The sequence below is a fragment of the Balearica regulorum genome, chromosome 15 (assembly GCF_011004875.1).
Source record: "Balearica regulorum gibbericeps isolate bBalReg1 chromosome 15, bBalReg1.pri, whole genome shotgun sequence".
Lineage (NCBI taxonomy): Eukaryota > Metazoa > Chordata > Aves > Gruiformes > Gruidae > Balearica > Balearica regulorum.
Genome location: NC_046198.1, coordinates 5,572,704 through 5,593,358, shown reverse-complemented (window position 1 = coordinate 5,593,358; position 20,655 = coordinate 5,572,704). Strand labels below are relative to the sequence as shown.

The following is a 20,655-nucleotide window of genomic DNA, read 5'->3' as shown; positions in this document are numbered from 1 at the left end:
TATTATTCAGTTGTTTCAGCTGCACTGAGGCTTGAGGCATGTAATGGGCATGCACAGTTTTATAGGATGTTCCAGTTCATGAAGTTTGGTATTGATTAGATAGTTCTGTCTCAGCAGAAAGAAATATTTTATGATGCAATTCCAGAAACTTGAGGGTTTTGGAAAATACCAGAACTGGTATGTTCCACATCCCAGGATATCCTATATGCTTCCCCATTTTTTTTGAAATGTGGCCACATTTAAGAGGGATCACAGTACTCAGCGTACCTTGTTGAAAATGTCAACAAAAGTCATTTCCATTTCTGCTGACAAAACATATACAGTGATTATTTTCCCCCCTTGCAGAGGACTAGAATAAGGTACAGGCATCATAGCATGGTTAAAATCAGTAATATGAGTATGAATTTTGACTGCCGGATAACCCAGTACTCTTCTGTCTTGGTTTGCCTCTACTCAAACTTGTCTTTCTGGCAGAAATGCAGACTCATTGTGGTGGGTGGACCCTGGCTGGAGGCCAGGTGCCCACCAGAGCCGCTCTATCACTGCCCTTCCTTCACTGGACAGGGGAGAAAAGGTATAACGAAAGGCTTGTGGGTTGAGATAAGAACAGGGAGAGATCACTCACCAACTATCATCATGGGCAAAACAGACTGAACTTAGAGAGAAACTCATCTAATTTATGACCAAGCAAAACAGAGTAGAGGAATGAGAAATAAAATCAAATCTTAAAACACCTCCCTCCACCCCTCCCATCTTCCTGGGCTCAAATTCACTCCCGGTTTCTACCTCCTCCCCCCTCAGCAGCACAGGGGGACGTGGAATGGGGGTTGCAGTCAGTTGATCACATATTGTTTCTGCTGCTCCTTCCTCCTTGGGGGGAGGACTCCTCTAATCGTTCCCCTGCTCCAACATGGAGTCCCTCTCACGGGAGACAGTCCTCCATGAACTGCTCCAACATGGGTCCCTCCCACAGGGTGCAGACCTTCAGGAACAGACTGCTCCAGCGTGGGTCCCCCACGGGGTCACAAGTCCTGCCAGCAAACCTGCTCTGGCGTGGGCTCCTCTCTCCACGGGTCCACAGGTCCTGCCAGGAGCTTGCTCCAGAGTGGGGTTCCCATGGGGTCACAGCCTCCTTCAGGTGCCTCCACCTGCTCCTGCGTGGGGTCCTCCATGGGCTGCAGGTGGAATCTCTACACCCCCTCATCCTCCCTCCATGGGCTGCAGGAGGACAGCCGGCTTCACCATGGTCTTCACCACGGGCTGCAGGGGGATCTCTGCTCCGGTGCCTGGAGCACCTCCTGCCCCTCCTTCTTCACTGACCTTGGTGTCTGCAGAGTTTCTTACTTCTTCTCACTCCTCTCTCTGGCTGCAAAAGTTTCCCGAGATGTTTTTTTTTCCTCCTTAAATATATTATCACAGAGGAACTACCACTGTTGCTGATTGGCTCTGCCTTGGCCAGCGGCGGGTCCATCTTGGAGCCGGCTGGCATTGGCTCTGTCAGACACAGGGGAAGCTTCTAGCAGCTTCTCACAGAAGCCACCCCTGTAGCCTTCCCGCTAACAAAACCTTGCCACGCAAACCCAATACGCTCATCTAGACTTACACTGTGATTTAACAGGAATCCAGGCCAAACTTTTTCTCCCTCAGAATCAGATAAGACACTATCTTGTCCTACAAGCATTCCAGTATCTACTTTCCCTGGGCTACAGTCCTTTAATCCAGGGCTTTTCTAGTGTACCTTTCCTGCCACTGATCCAGTAAAGTTATGACTTTAGTTATTGTATGTCCTTTGAGTGACATAGATGCCAGGCCCAGGATGTCGCATGTACTTGTGCTAGATGTGCCATTCCCTAAGTTTGCTAGCTTCTGTATAGTCCTTTCATTTCGAAAACATCTGGCTTCTTGTTTGAGTGCCTTTATTAATTTATTTTTAGTCTGCTCCAAGGATGTCTTTGGCTCAATTATATAGAAGTGATGAACAGTCATGACTCCGTAACACTTGATTGGAAGTGACAGTAAAGACCAACACATTTACGTTGAACACTCAAAACTTATGATACTCAAAATTAGGAAACAGCCTAAATTCACATCACTGACCTGAAACGCAAGAATCTCTGTCTCTGTGGGCTTTCTTGCATAGAGGTGTACAACTCTACGTGGTGCACAGCAATGAGAAATCAGGATGCATTATAATACAGTATTGAAAACAGGGATGCACATATGTTAGATATCTGTAAAAGCTGTGACTAGATTTTTATTGTGAGAGGCTTGTTTTTACACATTTTGATTCAGTACTTAACAGTGAGAACACATTAAACTCAATGAACAGAAATAACCCTCCCTTTACATCCCTCTCACCCTTCCCCAGAAAACAGCCTCAGTTAGATTTCAAAGGTAACCAGAGGCTAACTGGTAATCTGGCCTGGCTAGATAGGAAAGAGTGGCAAAGAAGCCCTAAGACATATTCGATTAATTATTTTTAATTTCTGCAGTGGATGCTAACTAGCTGAATATGTTTTTCTTTCTCAGCTCTTGTTACGCTTACTGGGATCAGTGTCTATATTGCATATTCAGCGGCTGCCTTCGAAGAAGCTGTCTGCCTCCTGAGGAGTAAGGATCTCCTGGTAGAAATCGACATCAGGTTTGGCTGGTCGCTGGCACTAGTCTGGATCTCCTTTGTTGCAGAAGTGCTCACTGGGGCTGTGTTTCTCCTGGCAGCAAGAGTTGTGGGTCTGAAACGGCAACGTGAACAGGCATTATGAACAACAGGTATCATTGCAACAACAGAACCCTGCAGAGACTAGAAATCTGGATTGCTTGGTCCATCTTGTCACTAGGGGTAATAAAAGTGGCCAAGGCTGTGACTGAGTATCTTGTCAGCTGCCAAAAACTCTTTTCCTCACAGTTATCTATAAAACATAAAGATACTGATAAATCAGTAAAACATTTCAAGTGTTGTCAATAAGGAAACCCTTGTGACTTTAGAAGAAAGTACATTGCAGTGCTAGTGTTTCCAAAATAATTTCCACTGGCAGCTCGTAAGACATCTCCATTCATTGCTTAGAACAAGGCAGATTTCTTGCTTGCTTTTCTTCCTTCTGCTGTCCCAGCAAAATGCCTCAGAGCACCTTGCAGGCCAGTATTCAAGGTATACTTAACATTTGGTTTCTCCTCTGAGACTCCTAATAAGTATGCCTAGGATTCCAGTCATGTTGGCAGCCTCTACCAGCAGAGCTGCACTGAGGTGGCTACTTTGTGGTAGGTAGTGTGATCTTCCTGCTGCCTTTGGGGGCACGCAGGGATATAAGATGTCTATACCCCTGAACCCAGGGAGAGAGTGTGAGGCGTAAATATCCTCAGTTAATATTGCATACTTAACATGGTTTTGTTGCGCAAAGTAAAATCAAAAATAAAGATCCAGAATAGGAAGAAATTCAGAATATTTTGAGAACTCCAGTGAGAATCCTCAGGACTAGGGCATGGCTAGGACATCTAGTGAGGTGAACATTAATCTTTACTCTGGTGTACACCTTGTGTATTTATAGGATCTTTCTTTTCCCTCATGTGTCCCTAAAGAGGCTGTCCTCTCTCCTGTACCACAATCACACTATTTCTTTGTGACAACAGACAAAAATGGGATGATTTGAGAAACCAGAGAACCCCAGAAGCCTAATCCATGTCAGCTATCTGTAATCTTTAAGGAGAGACACAGCATCATGTTTTAGGAAACTAAAATCATTACTTACAGGGTGAAAACAAAGAAATTAGTAATTTTCTAAAAATGAGCTTTGATGCTGTGATAAAATGAAAGGATATAAGGCCTAGATACTGCAAATGACTTGATAATAGTTATCCAGCAGATGGTAGCGACTCTGATGGTGAAGTTCTCAGGTGCAGTGCAATGGTGAATGTACTGCAAGAGAAAGATACAGCTGCTTTTCCAAATGTTTGAACTAGCTACTGTAGCCAGCCCCAATCTATCAGATGCTCAGGCTGCATACTTATCTCTTTCAGCTTATTACTAGCCCTAATTTAATTCTGTAGTGCAGAAGATGTATCTGATGCATTTCCCAGTTTTTACTTAGCAACCTTGATGATGCTTCCTTTTAATCAAATTTGTGCACATGCTTCATGCTAGAATATGTTTAACTTGTGCTGAAAACTGCTGAGCAAAACTGAACACACAGAATATCTGAATTTCATCTTAGGTGCCAAGCAATCTAGTTTTTCTTTATTAGTTTTTCCTCTGGGTAATAGTTTCTAAGAGAAAATTTACTTTAGTGCCCACTGAAGTTAATGAAGAAATCTTCGCATGACTGCTGTGGCTTTGAATGAAGACTTGAATGTGTTAACAGCTCCACTACATTTCTGTTAGATCATGTATTTCTAGAGGACTTCAGCATATTATAGTTGACGACTGTGTGTGACTCAGGAGCTGTCTCAGCAAGGCACACTGTGTCATTGGACAAGTCCCTTGTACTTCCTCCAGTAGTGCAAAGGGCATCGTTTACCTACCTCTGTTAAATATCAGAACAATTTTATCATTGTGTCTTGTATTAAAGATTGCACATTTACTGAGTTCAGCTCTAATCTTAGTCCCACACTACCAATTACTTTACAAAAAAGAGTGGCAGAGAGGTTCTGACAGCTTACAGTCTTTGGAGATAGAAGGAAACATTATTACTACCGTGCTGTGAATGGAGAACGGAGGCAGAAAAACTACCCAAGGTCATATGAAACCAGAGTTTCTGAATCCCAGTCTAAGACCTTAGTTGGCAGACATTGCTTGTTATCAGAATGAAATAAGGCTAGAAATCCTGAATAGACTGAGCAGGAGAAATTCTGTGAATAACCAGTACAATTTCATAATTCTCACTTGCTCCCACATTGGTTTTCACATATTTTCCATGTTGCCTTATGATGGGACTGTGTAATTAAGTCATTTTACAAGTTAAGCATACCAAATCAACTCCATGAGAAGAGTAGGGAAAAAAATCTTTGTAGCCAAAATTCCATGTGCTTAAGTGAATTATGTAAAATGTAATATTTCTATGTTTTGGTGCTGGTGAAGCGATTTATAGTACAATTTGTATGATGTTACTCAGACATTACTGTAAGCTGTAAGAGTAAAATATCATCTGAGTTATTTTTTGAATATTTATTACAGATGTTATTTTACAGTGGTTTGGAATGTTGTAAAATTAAATAAAATGACATCTCAGAGCTGGGAATTATTTACCAACACATGGAAGAACTAAGATAGATATTTTTCTTTAACTTTTTCTGCAGATCTATTCTACAGTTTATATGATGCTTTTGAAGTGCCTGTGTCACATGTGGTAGGTATTTGTAAGATACTTATGCAGCTGCAATATAAAATACTCAAGTGATCAAATCTAATTAGAAAACCAATTAATCTGTTATTGAATTAGAGCAATTCTCATTTCCATGGCTTTCCTAAATTTCTCATTCTGGCTTCCTGCAATATCTGACACAATGGTAATAAAGAGTATCTTCTGCTCCTGAATATTTGCATAACCCCTGAATTTCTCTAAAATTCCTTCTGAATGCAAAGAAAAAAAGATGGTTTGCAATAGTCAAATAAGCATTGAACATTTTGAAAAATTATGCTAGAAAAGGAAAACATCCTGGAAAGGACTTTATGTAATTTGATATGAGTGACCTTATCAGCGTCTTCCTCTTACTGAAACTAATGTTTATTTAATACCCAGTTCTTTGCTGTATTTTCCAAAAAATGTGTTACTGAGATGAGGAAGCTGACTGTTCCCATTACTTTCTGGTGAATTGCAAACTCATAGGTAATTGGCTGCATTTAAAGTGAAGAAAAACAGGGCAGTACTGTTTGAGCGGGTAGAGTGCACAGAACTACTGGCCAATGCTAGTCACTAATTTAAAGGCTTCCTCAAAGGATGGCAAGGAAGGATAGAGGAGGTCAAAGGAATCCTTGATGGTGAAAAAACTGCAGATACACAAGACATTTAGAGGAGATGCTGGTGAATATAATGTAGACATGAAATCGCAAGGATTCAGTCTGGGTCTGTGCTGTTCCTGAACTGGCTCCTGCAGAGCAGCTTGGATGTCTCTGTATACCTGCCTCTGATGACCAAGGGGACAGTATTGGTTCAGACACAGCTTCAGTTAAAGAAGCTCCATGCATTTGTTGATCATTGATCCAAAGCAAATAGACCTGACTGACTGTGCAGACACACGTGATTCATAATTTCCTCCTTCCAAATTTAAAGGGATGGCAAGCTGGAGATCAAACAGGACATGGTCTGTCCATGCCTGATCAGTGAGCAGCAAGGGCGAGTGAGAATCTGCCCAGAACCTCTCCACTAAGGTGATCACAGCAAGGCATGGAGTGCCTGCATACTGAAGCTGTTAAGGAAAGCTGGAACTAGCCCATGAGACAGATCCAAAAGACTTAGGTTTTCCCAAGCTTGACACCTTGGGATCTCAAGTAATCTCGGCCTCTAATTTTATCACTTGTTTTGCATTGTTTTGCAAATGAAATCCAGTGGTCTCAACTATTTAAAACTGAAAAATTAAATCTGAAGAAATCTGAGCCTACTTCATAAATACAGATATCCTTTTCTCTGGTTTATTTTGTAAATTCCTTGCAGCGAAGCAGTTCACAGTTAGCCAAGATATATCAGTAAAAATCGCATGTCCCTTGGCCTCCTGACTGTCATTTTCATATTAACAGGCCAAATTGCCCCAGCTCAGGACCAAAAAGGTTGGAATGAATGCTCTGGCTTTGTGCTAGAGATTCAAACTGTCCCTAGAATTGGGGTAAACATGCTCAAGAGAGACTCCGCTGTGCCTCAGTACTCCCAGGTTTTTTACTAAGTGGGCACAGTCATTAACCCAGCAATTGCAAGCTCACAGGAAATTGGTCAGATATTCTTGGAGGCCAGGCAAAACTACCTTGAAGGCCAGGTTTGACCCCCAGTGTTTTAGTCATCCCTGGCTTAGGTTACAGGTCTTTAACTATTGGATTGCACTGAAGTTAGGTTACAAAAAAATGGATCTTTTTACTTTTACTAAAACATAGCGCTGTTTTACTGTGATAGCTTTCTGCTATGTTTTACACATCAGCTTTAACCCTAACTAGGCCTTCAAACTCTTCCCTCCCTATTTGCCAGTCATTTCAGCAGCCATATCACTGTCACATTCAATCTTTGGATGTGTATTAGCAGTGGCAATATATACTGCTGGGTCACATCCCACTAGTTTGTATTGCTAGTAAATATAATTTGAATGCTTTGACTTGAGAGACCATTTCCATTTTATAATGGTTTGCACAGAAACAGTGGTCTCTACTGACATCTTATGGCTACACTGAGCAGTTGACCGTATTTGGAAAGAAACTATTCATTTCCATACATCCTATTTTTTGTGTGGTTTGAAGAACAGAGGAGACTGTCATGCTCACTAGGCCCTAGCTCCTGTATTCTATAGCCCAGAGAATCTCATCTAGAAACTGCTGAATCTGTTAGTAACATCTCCAGCTGCTGGCCATCTTAAGTTAATATGTCAGGTGATGGGAAATGTACGCTTATTAGTTTTGGTCTTCCTTTGCTGGGAACTGTGGCAGCATTGTCCACTCCAGATCTACAAATATACCTCTGCATAGACTATTCAGACACATCTGTAGTTCTTCCAAGCCAAATTACTAGGGTAGAGCATCTCCTGTAAAAAAATGTTCTTAGCTGTGATGCAGGATTGAGTTGCTAGACTTCTACATTGGATGAACACTATTTGGGGATAGTTCCTTCATCCCTGAACTGTGGTCCCCAAACAGATGAGCAGCAGTTGATTAACAGTCTGTAGGTATGTGGAGTCAGGTATTAGAGGGAAAGGAAGAGGGATGAAATGCCATACCCTACTGTAACTAAAGTGGCATAGACAGATTGAAATCTCTTGTTATGTGTGACCTAGTTTCTCAGCCTATTACCTAAGAAAACCCATCTTTGTGATCTTACAGGAACTTTTGTGTTCCATCACCATAAAGGACAAGGCACTAAAGTTAATACTTGTAAAACTGTCAGAAAGGAAGGGATATGGGACTGTAAGTAGGTAAGTTATCATCAGTTAATGAGTTACTGCTTATGAGCCAAGCTGTCACACCCAAATGCATTTATACTCTCAAGTCACCTCCCACCACTCTTGAAAATTAAAATGCATTTATTCAGAACACCACCTCTTCAGCCTGGTCCCGTTCACATGATGGTTTAAACTATTTGGTTTAATATTTCATTTGGAGCAGACCAGAGCTGATGAGCAGTGAAGTATTAAAAAGTAGCATCTTAGTCCTTGTGATAGTCTGCTTATGCCACTCATTTCAAAGGTAGCTGAAAGACTCCTTGGTTGCAGTTGGAGGGATGGCAGGCAGTTCCCTGAAGAGCTTTTGGCTCATTATTTTACTGTTTTCATTTTTGCCAGGGACAAGGCAAACACTTGTCATGGAAGGCTGGGATTCTCTCAGCATAATGCTCCCCAGGTGTTGAAAGGAATTTGTCTGCCAATAGCTGTACAGCATTTGCTAATGGCTTATGCTTCTGGACAACACATCTGGCTGCTGATGGAGCTAACATATTTCTCCATCCAACCTAGCCTTCTCAAATATTTATAAGCTAATGTTGTATGTAATGCCTGCAGCATACAGAGAGGCTGGACTCAATTGCAGTGTGGAGGAGTCTCTGTTTCCACAGCCTTTTGGAGTTGGCTGCATCAGCACTGTGAAAACCCTTTGGCATCATAAACCTTTTATTGCCACAGCTCCCACTTGACTAGTATTATACACTGAAGCATTTAATTATGCAAAAAAAAACCCACATAAAAAGAATTTTATAACTGTCAGGCAAAATCCATAGAAGGAACAAATTTTGTAGGACTTGCAATAACAAGTCTTTTGAGTTATCTGCCTTTCTGTTTATAAACAGTACTTTACAGGCAAGGCAACAGCTGTAGCCAGCAGATTTGGAAGGTGTATTTCCTTCCTGTTTGTGGCAAGCTTCACGTATGACAGGACCTTGATTTGGTTCAGGGCATTTCTGATAAAATGGAAAAGTTCTACATGAGTAACTGAGAAGACCAAGCCTGTTTTATTCAGTGAGGAGAAAGATAAAAGACCTGGTTAATGTAGTGTGCAGCATAAAAGTGTAAATATTTCTTTCTCAAAATTCAGGAATAATGCAATATTTAATGAAAACAAAAGAAGAAAGAAATGGCTACAGGGTGCTTTCTCAGCCAACAAAAGTCAAGACATTCACAAGCCTATCTTTTAGACTCAGACCTACAGGATTGCCTCATACTCAGATATTAATTGTTTAAGCTGCTACTATAATTTATGCAAACACCCAAGTGACAGGACTTACTACTGCAAGTTTCATTTTGCTGAACAGGTGACAATTTAAAAAAAAAACATCTTGACTTGAATCATTCAGTCCCCCTGATCATACGCATCAACAAGACATGCTGTGTCAGTCTTGAGGCACTTGGCACACAGTAGCAATGAGGGTTTGAACCAGCTGTAAGTGACTGTCCTGCAGGCATCACTGAAATAACAGGTGCAAACAAGCAGAAGAAACATCATCACTGGCACCCATGTCTTAAAGGGAACTGCTCTGCCTGACTTTTGTGGAAGTTGGTGTTAATAAGCCAGCTGAATAGCAATATATTTGCTGAATGGGCTGATTAACAAAAAGGCACTGTACAGCATCTTTCTTGTCCTACTTTAGTGAACACTTGCTTGTCACATTAATGTGCAGAGACACATGACTGTAACTCTTTGCAGGGAGCTCTGCTGGGTTGGCTTCCTCTTGAAAGTAAGATTTGTTAATCCCCCCTTGGGGGTCTCAGGCTTGCTGTGTGGGTAGCCAGGAGGCTGTTACATCAGCAACATGAGATAAAAGTCCACTGCCTGTACAGATATCCAATAGAAAAGCCATGCTCCTGCTCCCAAGCTCCTCCTGGGCACACACCTGCCCTTCAGAGTCTGTCTTGGGCTCACTTTCCTGTTCTCTAGAAAGTCCTTTTACTCCTCCTTGGCAGTAATAGCAGCGCATCGGGACCCTCTGTCACCATAACAACTGGTGTATCTGTCTTATAATTCATGCTGCTCTCTCTAACTTCAAGGGCCTCTTCCTACACACTGTCTAGAGCTCATCAATCCTTCCCTGAGCAATTCTACATTCTTTATTGGAGTAGTAACTCCCACACCCACTCTTTCTAAAGCTGCTTCGCTGCCATTTTATTTCCAAAAGCCTGATGAACCGTACACTCACCCATTTGGGAAGAGGATTGAATTTGTTACAGGTAAGCCTTAGTCTTTTCAAACACCAGCTAACCCCGTGATTAACCCCATTGTCTTGGGTTTGCCTGTGGGAATGGTTGCCCCAAGGAGTTCAGAAAATAATCCCACAGAGAGCAAACCGCTCACATAGCAAATCCCCTTGTAACTCGTAATTCCTTTGGAATTTAGACTACATGACAAACATTAAAACACTAAAGACTCTTAGAAAGCAGCGTGTCCCTCCATATGACAAATGCATCCCCAAAATCTTACTTAGCCACTAACTTGGTGACATTGGGCTAACTGATATCCGTTTCTGTACTTTACTCTCTTTGATGGCAATGTTCCTACTCAGTTGCCTCAAGTTGAACAAATTTCCCCAATAGCTCATTTAGAGATTGAATATTTTTCATCAGATTTTCTTTCATTATATGCAGAGATTTTAGCCCGGACTATCAGTTGTAACGCATACAAGCACTGCAAGTCAATACAAGTATTTTTCTACTAATTTGGTTGAAATGTTACTACCCTCTAAATAGCACTGTTACAAGAGAAATAAGGATACAGTATAAATCAGTGCTTGAAATGGGTTTTGCAATACACATAGTCATAAACTGGCATTTCACCAAACTAATTTATGAACTGTCATCATGACATGGGCACCCAACTTGTTTGTATGAATGTAACTGTACTGCACAGAAGCAGTCCCTGTGATAACAGCATTCCTGGTTCTATATTGCTGTGCTTTGCCTGAGCAGCCACTGCACGTCACTGTTGTTCCACACAGAAGAATCAAAAGAGACTCATTTATGTGAGCAGGTAGCAGGACTTGGAGACTCTCTTTGCCTTTTCAATCAAGGGAAGAAAACATGCTACAAACCAAGGGATGGAGCTTTGGAACTCAAGGGGGATTTCTTCCCCAGGACTGAAGGGAGGTCATACCTGTTACTCTTTCGCTTTTTCATTTGCCTGTGCAAAAAGGATTTATCCATATTTTCTCTTTACAGGTCAGAATGGTCATTAGCCAGGGACTTAGAGATCCTGAGGGAATTGCCTGCTCTTCATAGGCCCTGTGTGAACTGTGATAAATCACTAAACCTCTTGATGATCCAGTTCTGCAGCAATGACACCATACCCTGCCTCACGGCATTACTTTGAGGACTGAAATTAAAGATATGAGGTGCTCACATATAACTGTAGGAGCAACATCATGTATATCTTCTTAGATTTGGAGCATTTCTTCCTTTCAAATGAAGGGGAAATTTTGGAGTGTTATGTTGCAATTTTAGAAATAGCTTGAGAAATTGGCATGATTGTTAAGCCTAAAAAACCAGTTAAAACCAGTGGTCTTGATGTTTTTCTAGAAGCACGACAGTCTTAAGAAAGATTTGTCAACAACTACATCAAGTCACGTAAGCTGACTAGCACTAAGCTCCTCCTTCCAGTACTTGCCACTAAAAATACAGAAATACTCCTAGTTCCTCACATGGCTTTTTTTCCCAGGTTTTCAGCTATTGCCACATTGTCTGAGTGCAATGGGGAGGCTTAATTCTTTTTTCAATAAAGTTTCATAGAAAACAATTCAAGAGGAATGAAACTTCCAGTAAAGACAATTCCAGTAGAGGGTAGGAAGGAAGAGGCTGAAGGATAAAATAAAAAATAAAATCATGAGCAGATGTTGAGAGGAATTAACAATAAAAGTGTAGACGTGGCACTTTGGGATGTGGTTTAGTAGACATGGTGGTGTTGGGGTGGTGGTTGGACTCGATGATCTTAGAGGTCTTTTCCAACCTTAAGATTCTATGATTTGATGATAGAAGAGATATATAAACTTAACAGAAAATGATTTAGCAAGTAGGGACATTGTGGGATCTTCTGTAACACTCAACGCACTAAAAGCAATAGTTCCTCATCCATGGGCTTTCATACTGTGCTTGCAGTATCAGTGATAGCTGTACTTATCAGATCCTACTGTTGCAGCCCAGCTTGGCATATTAATTCATCACATGGCTGGCAATTCATGGATCTGGGATCATAAGGAGGAAGCAACGCTACAGCTGCAGGTGACATGGAGGTGCCATGTAGATGTACGGAAGCCAAGTTTACTCATATGGCTTAGCAACAAAGCTGAGGGACAAATTTCACTGCCAGGCTTGTGTGGTACATGATGACTCCGATGCCACTTTGTTTTGCCTGATGATACCCTGATTTGTCATTATTACAGTTATTTCACAGATGTTTTCCTGCATCCCCAGTCTGCAGAAGAGATACAACCTGAGAAAAGTGTTCTTCTTTTCTTCCCTTGTACCCTCCTAAAGGTAGCAGGAATCATATGCCAACTTTGTAAGGGTGAGTTCCGGCATTTCCCACACTAGGAACACTTGCACAGACACAGAAATACCTGCATCTCTCCGGCTGTGTGAAGAAGCTAAGCCTCTGCATGTTCAACCTGAGTGCTGCTGTAGATCCTGTGTCACAGAAAGGAAGAAAATTCCAAAAAGAAATTATCCTGCAACCTCCAGCCGTGATCTTAATCCTCTGAGATGCCTAAAGTCAGGCCAGAATTCTTCATGCAGCACAAGAACAAGGAGTTTTGTTTCTGAGGTTACAAAACCAATGTTTATTTCATAAGCCTAGATTCACAAACATGAGAGGAGAAGAGATCATACTGCCAGAGGGAAGGAAACCCTTTCCTGAAGCAAATGACTGGGCTGTAACACTGCATCCTTCTGAGACAGGGATGATTTATAAAAGAGAAAACATACACGACTTGGTGATCAAAACAGTTGCCTCAAGATTGCTGAGCTGAGTGAAGAAGTGAAGGGACACAGAAGTGAATCAAAGTCTAGAATCGAAGGCAGAGGACTGAAAATGTCCATCCTCCTTCAGACTTTGAGAGAAAATAGCATTACCTTTGCCTGCAACTTTTGTTCTCCGTTTTGTGTGTTACTCCTGTGCTGCTAAGGGATGTGTAATTTCAGATGTTTTGGTCTCTACCTTGCAGTACCTTGCATTGGTCAAGATGATCCCTGCTGCTGTACTGCCCGAAGTATACTTGACCTGCAGCTGTTTTCTCTCCTACAAATAGCAGATGAAAGAAATCTGACAAAAACGATGAGCCAGATTCTCCTCTCAAGTACAAACCTGGGCAGAGAAAGGGGAGTCTTGGGGAGTCACAGCTGCTGTGTAATAATGTCCTGGTGCCCGCTGGCTCTTGAGCCTAATTGACTGCAAGTTCATTCCCCAGGCAGGGCTAAGGAAGAGCTGTGCTTTGCCTTGCCCATTGGCTGAGTTGAGAATTATCATTTAAATCAGCGATACCTGATTTTTACTGGACAAAAATTTTAGCAGATACTTTGCTGGTGCAGTTTTTCGCAAGGCAGCTCTGAACAGATTCAAGTTCTTTGTGTGAGTAACATACCGCTGAATAGTTGGAGCCAGAGAGGCCAAGTCTGGCTCTGACCTGACACCATAAATTGTTATTGTCTGTATAATTGCAAGATTTGCTTTTGTTTTGTTTGCTACCTGAGCCCAAACGGAAGCTTGAGGATCTATTTGCAGACCCAGTTATCTAAAGCTTTTCAGCATACATGCTTGTAGGTCCAGCTTTGTATTATTTAGAGCTTTTGCTTGTTGTTTTAGGTTTAATGTGTTTGCTCTCTTGATGGCTCCGTCAATATACATTCTGTGCTGAAAAAGTTAAGTGTCAATATATAAAAAAAAGATAGGGCCAAAAATACCCATCCAGAGTTTGAGATGGAAGGCAAATTGCAGGTTTGTCAATAATGTGTTTGGGAGCATTTTAAATAGTGAATCACTTGATGCTAGCTATTGTAAATATTGGTTTAAAGGTGCTATAAAATTGATGGTGCACAGTTAAACCTTCCTCCAAATCCTGATCTATTTATGCTGCCTCACTTAGTGTCAGATCCAAAGACCACTGAAGGTAATAGGAGTCTTTACCAAGTCGTTAACAAGCACAGTGTAGTTTCAGCAAATGCACATAATCTTGCAGTAGGAGCACAGTACATTTTCTTACAGTTTTTGTTAAATTAGGCATACAATACTCCAGAATGTGCCTTTCATTTTTTTTTAATGTGACAGCAGAGAAAAATGGTATGGAGTGACATTCAAAGAAGAGTATCACTCTCTACCTTAGCTGCATAGCTCTTTGTGATGTAAAGTTAGACAATGAAAACAGTATTCAACTCCCATCACAAATCATAGTGTGGGACATGATGACTGAGGTCTGAATCCTGAGCAGACCTGGACTGAATCTTATTTTGGGTAGCAATTGGATGAGGTTTGCTTCTTTCTGCAGAGTCCTTAATTGAATGCTGGATCTGATTGGATTAAAACATTTGAGCTGTGATGCCAAAACAGTGAACCTGAAAAATGATTAATGTAACTTCTACCCAGTCCGACCCTCACTCTGTGAAATTTGAAGGAATTCTTTATGTCATTGGCCCTAGTCTCTACAAAATCTTATTTCATCTTCTCAAAGGCATGTAACCATCCCAATATCCATACATTAGATTAAGTCCTAATTTAGAAGCAGTGAATTATTACTGAGGGCTAGATTTTACAAAAGGCTTAACATTATCAGCACAGCCATATTTTCCCAGGATTTAATGTATTGGATGTATATGGAAAAGTCTGGCCAGCACTGTCCTAACACTGGCTTCTGTTTTTTATTTTTGTTTTCCTGTAGATACCTAAATGGAAGAAAAAGTTTTATGTGTGATGAGCACCTTAAAATCTGGCTGAAAAAGTTCTGAAGACTAAATGGAGGTTCAGGCTCCACAAAGGTAAGTGAGAGTTTTGCTGTTGTTGCCCTGAGTGGAACTGGCATACATAGTTTTGGAGAGCTTTGAATGAAAATCCATTTCTCAGTCTTGCAAAGACAAGTACTTAATTCAGCCCAAACCTTATGATACCATGATCCTTGCCTGGAGTATTAGTATACCTGAACTCACTTGAAGAAAGGAATTAATGAGGAAGAAAATCCAACAGGAGAGTTATTCATGCTCATTTGCTTTTGGTGTAGCTGTCTATTGTAGTACATCTGCATTTTTGCCCTTGTCTCCGCATTTTTCCCCCATCCTTTTCCCAGGGAATAAAGTGAAAACAGTTGTGCTGTGGGCAAGTCTGGAACCTGTCTGGTTCTTCACCTGTGGTTTCCATCACAAAGAGAACTGTGATTAAGGGTGACAGGGCCCTTAGGAGACTGGAAGGTGAGATGGCAGCTGGAGAAGAAAATGACAGGCCTCTAGAATTATCTGTTCCCATAGAACAGGTGTCAGCAATCACAGATAAGGCAATGCCTGAAAGTTTCAGTGCTCTAGGCGGCACTGAGAGGGGAAGATGTGTTTGCAAAAGGGCATGTTCACTCAGTTATAGAGTGCATGTGTTGTGCTAAATGTCCTTAAATCCCTCTGGTAATGCAACCGTCTGTAACAATAAATAGCAAATAACTATTGTCTCCTCTGGGACTACAGCTATCATGCTTCCAAATAGGAGTCATCCTGCTCTGTGTTGAGGTGTAAGAGACCATACATTTACTATGAGTTCTGGGGAAAAACACTGAAACACACATAATTCAACCTGAAATCTTAGATTGCTTCTGTTTACACAGTTTTGTGTAAAAGAAAGAGTAACACTTTAATAATCTCAAGCAGCCCACTCCTCCCAGTTTTTCTAGGTTTAAAAACACCTGATAGGTAAGAAATGTTTGTGTGTTAGGACTGAAAAGTGTTATTATTTGTCTGTCTTCCCATTTCACTTCCTGCCCCCTTGTTTCCAGGGACATTCTCAGTTAAAATTTTCCCCCTGAGTAGAGATATAATTGAAAAACCCTCATTGTGCAATTTCTGGGATTGGTAGGAGTATAAGAAAGGGGATAGATCAGCTGAGAAGTGAGGGATCTCACAGATTATGTACATACATAATCTTTTAAAAGTGCGTAGCAGCTCGCCCTCTTTGTTTTAAAATGTTCATGTGTATTTCTGGAAAAGAGGAAAACAGAACATCTAATACTAGCAAAGAGTTTTATAAGCCAAGCCAAGACACTCAGTGTCTTGAAAGTATTTTACAAACATGAACATAACTATACTTCACGATTCATCTGTAAAGTAGCTATCATTATTTCTCTTGTTCAGATGGGGAAAATGGCATCCAGACAGACCAAGGAACTCAAATACGTAGCACATGTTAAAAGATTGGCGGCGGTTAAAACAAAAAAATGACTAGTAAATGATATTGTCACTTCAGCTCATTGTCTGAAATTATTGGAATACTAATACCCCCCAAAAAAATCCAGGACTACATTTCACACCAAAATACACAGAACCAGAACAGCCCAAAGAAAGATATAAGTAGTTCAGAGGCTGGAAACAACACTGAGGTTTTCTGAGCTGATCACAAATCTCAGACCAGGCTCAATCATAATAAAACATTTAGAAACCCTCCAAAAGCTAACATTCTTCCCCACTGCAATAACCGTGCCTGATTATTTGACAATTTCTTTCACACGTCAACTGATATTTCTCTCCTAGATCTGGAAACAGAATTCAGCAATGTAGATACCTGGCTACCTGCTTGCTGTTTTCCAAATGAGTGCTTAATCTGTCAAAAGGTTGCAGTGATTTAATATTTGAATGGGAACATACTGATTTCCACGGTTTTGAAGCAGTCTTTTAGAAAAGCAAACCCTATTAGATTAATTCCTAAAGAATGTATTACTGATCATTGAGCTGTAGTATATACTATGAAAGGTCCTTGAGAAGCCACAGTTAAAAGCTGAATTTTGCAATGAGTTTGGTGAAGGACAAAACTGGTCTTCCTAGAAGCTGCTAAAACCTTCTAACGCCTGAAGAGACCTCAGATTAAGCTAATTATCTGCATCCTTCTTAAAAAAATTGTTTTGCTCTTAGAGTCTTGTGCTCTAGAATCACATCCTAGATATCAGTCCTAGATAACAGTCACAAACTGTGGGGAGTGGGACTTAGAACTGCTGTGCACTTCATTGATGTAATACATGCAATGCTTACAAATCTAAACCCAGGATTTAGCAGCTCATCAATAGAAGGGTCAAGGCCTAGCCAGTATCTTTTCCCCTTCCTCTTTAAGAGAAATGAAAAATATTTTCCTTCTGGCTAGAATTCTAGCATGTCCACTGTCACGTTCATCTTAGACAGCCATATAACCCATAACTTCTTCCTCTCCGTGGAACCTTAAAAAGGATATCCTTTCTACTAACTGCTTTGGATTTCCCGAATGATGCCTTTGCCTTTTACGGAAGTGCTTTTGTCTGTAGTTGTACGGAAGCATTGAGCATTTGTTTCTTTATCATAGCTTCTAATAGCTTGTGATCAGCCAGCGCATCCACCTTGTGCCAAAAACCAGTCACAGAATGATTCCATTCCAGGGTGCTGCCGAGAACTCCTTTTCTATCTGTTCCCTTTCTGTATTTGTCAAGGCATTTGGAGCCAATGCTTTTGGCTCCTGATCTGCACCACTGTGACTCCTAGTCTTACTTCTGCTATATCACTCTGCATCTCTAACTGCTCTGCACTTAACCAGCAGTAACTGCAGCATTGCCTCTTCACTGCAGATTCAGTTCTCTGTAACCTGATGAGAATGACTTATTGCATTCTCATGGTTTCACGTAGGGTCTGTTTCTAATTTCAGCTTGTCCTTTAGTTCTTCATGTTCTTCCAAGAAATCTTGCTCTACTATTAGAAAACATCCTGTTTATATGATGCTTGATGCTCAGCTTGACTTTCTCTTTCACTCTGAGTCAGCCAAGCTTACCAGTCCATGCTATTTAGCAGTGAATGATGCTTCTGTTAGTCAAGTACTTCGAAATGTCAACAATAACGTCTCTTCCTTTTCATAGCTACTGACTAGTAGCCTCTGTTTATTCACTGGGCTCAACACTCTTCTGTACCTTTCCAACATCTGGTTACATTTCTCCAGCCCAATACTGCTGTTTATCCCTGCTGCTTGGATTTTATTGAGCTGGAATTGAACTAGTCATTCCCCTATTAACACAGCTGAAAATATGGCCATGGAATGACTGACAGTCTTCTTCGGTAGTGCATGTATGCTGAAAATCTTCAGATTTCTTCACAGGTCCCTATACCTAGGTCCACAGAAAAGGCTTTTGAGGAGGACTGTGCTTTCTTGTAAGATTCAGGTAGCAGCAGGAGGCAGAGAGGGGCCACAGATTACACCCAGAGATTTTTTTTCCTGACCACATAAGCTGTCAACTCTGTCCAATTCTCCTCAGGTTTCTGAAAACATCTCATTTACAAGGGGCGTGCTGAGACGCTTCGCAGGGGTATTAGCACAGTCAGTTCCGTTACAAGAACATGACATCTGTCTTTCCCTCCCATATCCTCCTTGTCTTTCTGCTGATCATTCTTAAACCTTGCAGAATAACTTTATAATTTCAACTTTATCCATTATTTTTGCACATATCTTCCACCTCCTGTCCTGTTCACATTGTAGTTTTTTCCTTCGCACTTCCTGTGGCATCTTCCTCCACTCCCTTTCACTGTTACATCTCAGTGTTTATCTAACTGTTCTTATTTTTTCCTTATAAAATTTTAATTCCGTGCTTTGTATTTGCTCTTCTTCATTTCTATTACAAATTATCGGGTTTTGAACTACATAGGTCTTAAAAATCTTACAAAAGGGATTAAACTGTATTCATATTATGATTAAACCCAGATGAAAACTGAATATTGTAATAGTTGAATGTAAATGGCTTGACAATGGTATTAAACAGACCAGTTATATCTCAAGATACTTTAATCAGTGCTACAGTTGAGAAAGAGAGTAATCATTCAAAAAGATTCAGATGTGCATGTGTATATATGTACACATACATGTATGCACATATACACTCAGAAGTAAAACATATGCAGTAGACATAACAGTCAGCTGTTAAACTGATGAATCTTAAGACACTTTTCCAAAGGTTTACAGTACATTGAAGTATCCACATAGACAACTATTCACATCTGTGTGCTGGCTGGAAGCTGCACTTCTACTATGTGGGCCTTTGTAAGCAAGAGGTCTGTTATCTGCAAAAGAGGATACAAAGCCTTAGTGATTTTTTTTCTAGTTCTGCTTTGCTTTTCACATTTGCTTTGTTTAAAAATAGGCCAATTTACAATGTTTCAGAATATCACAGCCCATTTTAGAATCAAAACAAGTTTGATTTTCCAGTTAGCTGCAATTACTGATAAAGGCAAGGCAGGTTGCCTCAGAAAACGACCCTCCATCAGGGGTATATAATTTTTCAAAGGTGCCAAAACAAGTGCTAAAATGCTAAAATCAGTAAAATAGACACAACCACAACTATTATTCAGTGTCTTATTTTAATGGGCAAGAACTGTTTCTGTCTTTTAAAACACAGGGACAACCACTCATTTTCCTTTCATTGTTCACTGAGCAGTTGGTTTATTATAGTCTGCAGGGAGGATATGTTACTATGTACACAGGGGCCGGTCAGATGTTTACAGTATTGATGTATTTAAGAGTTCAAGCAAGGTGTTTAGTTTAATAACAATTGAGTTTCCTATTCACTTTTATTTGTCTTTCACATAGCTCTCAAAATCCCCATTTTTTTCTGATCCACCATGTTCAAGATCAAAAACAAGAGATACATCCAATCTAGTTTCATAAGGCTTCCAAGACATGGAGACCAACAACACTAGGATGATATGTGGCCAGGAAGGAGTTCATTACTCATGTACATAAAGAAAAGTAAACCCCACTGCTCCTTGGTTACTTTGGCCATATGCTGGTTTAGGTCTAGATCCTCCCATATTTTGCCTCAAAGAGCTTTTCCAAATATTTCATGTTGATTTCCCCTTATGTATAAGCAGTTATACAGTTGACTTGCCTAATGTCTATATTAATTTTGGTACATTTTTAATTAGCAGATATCTAATTAACGTAGTATAAGGTTATCTTGTTAAATGTTAATTGGATATGTAAACATTCTTTACAAGTTAATATTCAGAGGAAAAATATGTAATATGCATTTGTTGCCTGTGTCATTCTGAATTAATTACATGACAGCCAGATTTATCCCTTCCCAACTTGAGAACCCTCAATAAGTACTCTTTTAAGAATCAATTGATACTTAATTAATATGTACTGGCTGTCCTATTTAATTTAAATTAGTTCTTTCAACAAGTTACAGTGTTGCTGAAAGACACAGCATTCCCCCTGTGACACAGAGCATTTTCTGCTGAAAGCACATGAGGGTGCTATGAGAAAAGGCTTGGTGCTGCTGGCCCATATTTCACGACTGGGCACACAGC

General features: G+C 40.6%; 1 protein-coding gene across 6 annotated transcripts in view; it reads left to right on the top strand.

Moving 5' to 3' along the window:
* Positions 1–20,655, top strand: part of TMEM114 (transmembrane protein 114) — a 173,168-nt gene that overhangs the window by 12,202 nt on the left and 140,311 nt on the right. For 4 of the 6 annotated variants that reach the window (XR_012837914.1, XR_012837912.1, XR_012837911.1 and 1 more), the window contains exons 4-7: positions 2,530–2,769; positions 5,290–5,339; positions 10,290–10,341; positions 15,030–15,126. Coding sequence is in view for 1 of the 6 variants with exons in the window: in XM_075767810.1 (XP_075623925.1) it covers positions 2,530–2,762 (233 nt within the window). In the remaining 5 variants the exon portion in view is untranslated. Of the gene's footprint in view, positions 1–2,529; positions 5,134–5,289; positions 5,340–10,289; positions 10,342–15,029; positions 15,127–20,655 lie in introns of those variants that run through there. The other 2 variants (XR_012837913.1, XM_075767810.1) reach the window with 2 other exon arrangements.